This window comes from Microtus oregoni, unplaced genomic scaffold (assembly GCF_018167655.1).
Source record: "Microtus oregoni isolate MIOR12 unplaced genomic scaffold, Mior012 000027F_ref0000203, whole genome shotgun sequence".
NCBI classification, from domain to species: Eukaryota; Metazoa; Chordata; class Mammalia; order Rodentia; family Cricetidae; genus Microtus; species Microtus oregoni.
The window spans coordinates 5,252,814-5,259,626 of record NW_024543086.1 but is presented as its reverse complement, the minus strand read 5'-3'; the positions used below and the strand labels follow the sequence as shown (position 1 = coordinate 5,259,626).

The 6,813-nt window shown below is 44.2% G+C and overlaps 1 protein-coding gene across 5 annotated transcripts in view; it reads left to right on the top strand.

The window, feature by feature from the left end:
* Nucleotides 1–629: 629 nt before the first annotated feature.
* The window catches only part of Pwwp2a (PWWP domain containing 2A), a 40,281-nt gene continuing 34,097 nt past the window's right edge, over nt 630–6,813 (top strand). Inside the window, exon 1 of one of the 5 annotated variants that reach the window (XM_041676181.1) lies at nt 630–1,326. In XM_041676181.1, the coding sequence (XP_041532115.1) occupies nt 806–1,326 (521 nt within the window). In that variant the 5' untranslated portion in view covers nt 630–805. Of the gene's footprint in view, nt 1,327–2,219; nt 2,308–2,704; nt 2,948–6,813 lie in introns of those variants that run through there. The other 4 variants (XM_041676182.1, XM_041676185.1, XM_041676184.1 and 1 more) reach the window with 4 other exon arrangements.

Sequence of the window (6,813 nt, the reverse complement as noted above, 5' to 3'; positions counted from 1 at the left end):
CAGGTCCCTAGAAAGAAGAGATTAGTCCTTTGTTTCTAAAAAGTGAAGCCAAGAAAAACACTCTTCGTGCACACGCTGGAGTTCCTGTCATGTGGTTATGGAGACTGTCTGGTCCATCTGTCCTAGTTCCAGCACCTGGCAAGTTGACTACCGGAATAGCCACGCAAAAAGTGTTTCAAGATTATTTCGGAACTTTAGTTATCTTTTCCACAGAAGCCTGTTGTGCCCACACTCGGCCACAAGCAATTCCACGCCTAGAAATAACATTCATTCTAAGGATCTCTGCGCAAAGATTCTTGGGAAGCGGTTCCCCTTCTGCATTCTCCCGCTATTCCTCCCCCGGGTCGTCTTTGAAAGAATTGGCACGACTCGCGTTTCCTTCCCTTCTCCCACCTCCGAGGAACAGTCCGAGGACGGGCAGGGGCAAACACCAATCATACAGCTGTATTTTCCTTCCCAACCAATAGATCCAGGCAGCAAGTATAGATGCTACCGTCCATCCCGCCTCTCACGCCTCCGCTTAGAGTCGACGCTTGACAACTCACCCGACCAATGGGAAGTTCCTACTCCGAGCGCGGAGGCGGGACCCGGCCAGTGACAGACGGCTCCCCCTGGCCAATGGGCTGACCTACGTGCGGGAGGGGTGGAAGGCGGAGCCAATGGCGCGGTGCCAATCACGAGCATCAGGGAAAGGGCGGGACGACAGTGTTAGCGGGAGGGAGGGGAAGACCTCGGGAACCCAGCCGCGCTGCCGCCGCCGCCGCCGCTGCAGCCCGAGTCGGAGGAGGGAGAGACCAGTGAGAAAATGGCGGCCGTGGCTGCTGAGGCGGCGGCGACCGCGGCGTCCCCCGGGGACGGGGGCGCCGGCGAGGCTGAGCCGGAGCTGGAGCCCATCCCCGGCAGCGAGGCCGGCACCCCCCTCCCGGTCACGGCCACCGAGGCGGCGGTGCCGGACGGCGAGGCCGACGGGCGCCAGTCCGCCCCTCAGGCCGACGAGCAGCCGCTGCCGCCGCCGCCACCGCCGCCGCCGCCGGGGGAGCTGGCCGGTAGCCCCGAGGCTGAGGCAAAACCTCCCGAGCCCGCGGCCGCCCCGGCCCCGCCGCCCGAGCAGCCCCCGGCCGCCCCCGAGCAGCCCGAGGACGCGCCGCGGCCGCCGCCGGCTCCGGTGCTCGTGCCGCCGGCGGGCGGGGACTCGGCGGTGTCTCAGCTCATCCCTGGTTCGGAGGTGCGGGTCACGCTGGACCACATCATCGAGGACGCGCTCGTCGTGTCGTTCCGCCTCGGGGAGAAGCTCTTCTCCGGGGTCCTCATGGACCTGTCTAAAAGGTACCCGCCGGCCCCCCGACAGCACGCCGTCCGCTCCGCCGCCAGGGAGAGCGCGAACCCCGGCTGCTCCCGCCCCGCCCTCGGGTCCTGCGCGCTGCTGTCCTCGTGGGGCGCGCTCCGCGTGGGGCAGACGCGCGCGGCCCCGGAGGGCGGGCCCGGCCCCAGGTGTGCGCCTGGGGACGCGCGCGCGGGTGCAGATGGCTGGCGCATCCCGCCTCCTCATCTCCGGCCCTCGGCGACCCTGGCTTGCGCACCGGGGCAGATGGGTTAATGCAAAATGCAGATGGATCCCCCGGAGGACCGGGTGCCGGGCGGGGGAGAGGTGCTGCCGAGGCACTGTCTTGTCCTCACATCAACCTTTAAGTTTAGCGGGGCCGAAGAAAGGGGTGTGTGCATTGGGCTTCCCTAAAGGTTACCTGTCACTTGTTAAAAGAGGAACAACCTTGAGTTACTGAACCTTTTTATGCTGTTATTCTTAGTGCTGGAAGTAGTTTCCCCGGGGAGGGGGCAACTCTTCAAAAAGGAGGCGCATTTTGCTGATTTTACTTATAGCTTAAAGAAATAGCTAAAGACGGGATGAAACCCTGGCCTTTTAAATCTTTAATTTCAAAGTGGTGGGTTTACAAAAAAAAAAATGTTGGAAACACTTTTTCTTTGATAGTGCTAGAGATTGACTCCCAACTGACTTCTGAGACTATGTTTACAGTTAAATTTGTCTAGACCGGAAGGTTGAGTTCACCTACAAACCTCTGTCTAATTCAGTATATTTTCATCTTTTTAAAAAAAAATGTTCTGGGCACTGCTTTAAACAAGTAAAGAAGATAGTCTTTTTTTCAGTTTAGAGTTAACCTTTTTATTCTCTTCTTTTGCAGATAGGAAGTGCAGAGACTCCCATTCATGGCTCTCCATTCTGTTTCCTGCAACAGCACACACACTCTGGTGTCTCACCTGTTTGGAAATGGTTTATTATTAGTGTGTTTGGTGTGTTTCTGTATTTATTTAATTTCTTTTTGCTGTACTGGGGGCTGCATCCAGAACCTCCTGCATGCCAGGCAAGCATCCTAGCATCAAGCCACACACACCCCAGCCTTTTCCCACCTTTCTGTTATTTTTGAGACACGGTTGGATTAAGTTGTCCATGCTTGCTTCGAACTTGCAATCTTCCTGACGCAGCCTCTCCCAAGTACTGGTATGACAGGCATTTCCCATCATACCCCATATCCTGGCTTATGCTTTGCTTTTAATTCCTTGACCTCCCGTCAAGACACAGGAATCCTTTTCCATTTGGGAACAAGTCTTTAAAGTTCTTAATGGAATATGGTGGTTTGAGGGGAGGGGGCGGCGATGGGTGCCTGTTCTGTCAGTCTGTATACTTTGTTAGTTTTCAGGGTTTTTATTCTGTTTGATTTTTTTTTTATTATTTTTAGCAGATTTGGGTTAGTGCTTTCATTAGTACTTTAGTTTTTATAGTTAGAAAGCTGAATAAGACAGTGCTTTCCGCTGTTGTTTTTAATAGCAAGAGAGACACTCTAATGTGTATGCTATTGAATCAAACAGAAGAAGAGGCCAGTGATTGTGTGAGAATCTGAATTTCAAATCTGCAAAAGAAAGTTGCAGAAAGGTAAGTTTTTGGAAATAGAGTGGATTGTTTTCTCTTGTCAAGGTGCTCATTGTGTCAGCTTTAAAAAATTGTCATTTTGAGTTGTGATCTATTCTGCTAATAGCATTTCTTATAAATAGTAATTTCTTTTGTTGGAGGAGTTGTTTTCTCTTTGGAAAGGATATGGATTCTTAGTCTTGCTGTTTTGAACTCTTGGGCTCAAACTGATCCTCTTGTCGTAACTTCCACCTGCCTCAGCACCTACAGTAGCTGTGTCCTTCCTTTGAGCTGTATAGCTTGCCTCAGGAGATACTTTTTATCCACTGCACTCAGGCAATAGCTACACTGTATTCAACAGACACTTTAAAAATACTTTAAAAATAATTTGTATCTTACTTGAATTGGCCACTTCCTGGTAAAAGTAACAAGTGCTCCCAATTGAATGGTAGACATTGTATCATATAAGTTAGAGTTCTCTTAACTCTAGTGGTGGTGTATCATTTATATGGGAGCCAATCGAGGCTTATTTAGCTTATTAAATTAATTAAGCTAATTGGCCAGTTAGCTTATTAGTGGCAATGTAAAGACTTCAATGTAAGTTAAAAGTTGGATGGGGTAGCAAGTTTTTTTTTTAAGCAGGAAGTAGAGAATTGTGTGCTTTTCAGTTTCTGTGCTTTTCTTGATTTCTGGTGGCTGTGCAGAGTAATGCAAAGGATCCTGGATCTTGAAGCCAAGCAGAGTGGTCCATTAATAGGCTGCTCTGGAGAGTCTTTATTTCCTTTCTTTTAATATAGGAGAACATATATAATAATCTCAGAAGTTGGAGTTCTGCTTATCCAGTGAGATAATTGGGAATGTGTCAGTGTATTTGTGCTTTGTTTAGTCTTCAAGAGGGTTTGTTATTGCATTTATTTAGTTATTTAGTTAGCTTTTTTTGGTGATAAGGATTGAATCCAAGGTCTCAAACATGCTAAGCATGGCTTCTACCCCTATAGTTCTTTTGAGGGTAATTTGTTTGGCCAATTCACATGAATACAAACAAACATAAAAATGCATATAAACCATGTGTCAGCTTACCAGAAAGGACAGACTGTATTTTGACCAGCTGTACTTTTGATGAAGACTCTATCATCCTGTGATTTCATAGTTCTCTAGTTTGTACAAGTGCAAACTATGATGTTTTCAACAATGGCACTTTTCAGAATTTACCCTTCCTTTAAGTAGCACATCAGCTGTACCTACCCTTATCTCTAGAGATCTTGGCCGTAAATGGCATGGTTAGCCTAAAATGAGGGTAGTTTGAATAGCTAGTTAAAAACAAATTTTGTTTATCATAGCTTAAAAAAATACTGAATACCTTTAAGTGAAGCATATAGCTTCTAGTTCATTTACACTAGCTGTTGTTTAATACTCAGTCTCCTTAGCTAGTTTAAATTACTTGTTTATTCAGGTCATTAGTATTGTGTAAGCAGTTAGCCTTACACATGGATTTTATTTTTTTCTTGTCAGTCTCAGCTTTTACAATTTTGTTATAAAGCATGCTTTAGTAAACTGATTATTTTAGACAATAATAAATTATTGAGTATTTTTTTGGTGGGCTTTTTTTTTTTAATCACGGGATATAAGTCAGTATGTATACACTGCCCAGCTTCAACGTTTATTATAGTTTAGCTAAATGTATTATATCACATAACTGCTTTTGAATAAGACCCCAGGCATATCCATAAACATTCCATCATAGCCCTTTGTAAAAATAAGGACTTTTAAAAAGTAACCATACTACCATTATTATTCCCAGAATTCTAGCATTTCCTTTGTATCATCAAACCTCTGGTCAGTAAATGTTAATGTTAACATCTCAGGATTGTTTTGTTCAAATTAGAAAACAAGTAAAGTTCATACCTGTACATGATTAATTTTCCAGGCCTCTGTTTATCTTTGGTTCTGCCATTATATTTACCCTTGCTATTTGTTATTCTGGATCTTTTTCTGACTGAACCCCAGTAGATACAGTTTTGTTACCTGTTTAGTAATTCTCATAGCAGATTGAAGGGACGACAGTTTCATTCCGGTCCCCTCAGGACCCTTTTTGCTTACGAGAATTGAATTAGTTAAAGTATCTCTTACTTCCCTGCAGAATTTTTCAGTCCATGCCTGAAGAAACATTTTATATGCAAATTATTTTTTTCGTTTTTTGAATCAGAGTTTTAAGTGGCCCAAATTGGCCTTGACCTCTGGATCTTCCTGTTTCTACTTCTCTAGTGCTGGAATTAAAGGCACGAGCCACCAAATCTGACTTTTTTTCATTTTTTAAAAGAAGAGGTCTTGTGTGTATAGCCTTTGCTGGCCTTGTACTAGCTCTGTAGCCCAAGTTGGACTCCTCCTTTTGACTCCTATTAGGGCTATAGGAGTATGCCATGTCCAGAGGGATTATTTTATTTATTATTATTTTAAAAATAATTATGAAGCTACTTTGAAACCCTGAAAAATATTTCTGAATCCCTGAATTACGGAATCATGAAGTAAGCATTGGTACATAAAAGGCTTGTATATTTTAATTTTTTGGCACATGCATATTACTGTATTTTTACAAGTATCATATTCTATGTATGGGGGGCCATTTATTAAAAATTGAAATGATTTCTTTTGAAAACTTCAGCATTTGCTGTTTAGGATCTTAAATTTGTAGAGCATTTATTTGTTTTTAAAGGAAATGTAAACCAAGACAATGATTTCTTTTCTTTACAGAGACCATGAACGTATGGTGCAATAGCCCTACTTTTGGTGGGAAAAATATACAGCCATTCTGGTGAAGCAGTGAGTAGTGGTGTCAGTAGTTTATACTACAGCTTTGAGGTTGAGGTCCTAGGCCCTCGAGTAGTATGTGTGAAGGTTGGCTTGAGCTGTACATTCTGAATTTACTGGTGATGATATCTTATCTTGAAATGTATTTGAGGGCTTGTATAGTAAGTAAAGTAGCATAGGCAAGTGCCAATCACATTCTGATCCAGACAACTTCTAGGATGCTCACTACTGCACTGAGTGAGGTCCTCCATTGCATATTGCTCTAATCTGACTGTTCTGGTGAGCACAGATTCTTAGTTGTTGGTAAATAAAAACCCAGTTTGAATCTGAGAACAAAGAATTGTGATAATTTTTCACTTTGAGACAGGGTTTTACTGTGTAGCTCAAGCTGGCCTGGGATTTGCAATCTTTCTGCCTTAGCCCCCTGAGTCCTGGAATTACAGGGTTATAATTGTCTAGCTCCCAAATAATTTTTTTATCAATTTTATTAGATCTATTTTTATATTGTATTCTCCCCCCTCCCCCCCAAAAAAAAGTCTTTTGGACAGGCTTGCCACATACCCATGCTGGCCCTGAGCTCAGATATGTTGTTCTTGCCTTGCTTCCTGAGTGCTAGAGTAACAAGCCTGTGTCACCACATCTACCCTTAGATGTTATATATTAGGTAGCTATTCCAGACATGCTCTATTGGACTTGAAGCTTTTCTTTCTTTGAGACAGAATCTTTTTCTTTGGCCCAGGCAGGCCTTAAACTGTCCTTGATCTTTTCTGTCTTAGCCTTTTTAGTGCTGGGATTACAGGCAAGGCCATGCTTGGCAGGAGTTTCTAATAAGGTTAATTTTCAGTTTTTTTACACATAAATAAAACCATACATTAGTGTGTGTTCTTAAAAACATTTAAGTCATGTGTTGGTAAGAACAACTTTTGGGGGGATTCTATTAAGTAGCTTGAGTATTAGTGCTTATCTTCACTGTCTCACTGATTTCAGATTGTAAAAGAGGAAAGATGTTATTTGGCCTATCAAGTACATCATTTCTTAGTAGCTTAGTTCTCCCTGAACTCCTAAATTAAGGTGCATGCTTC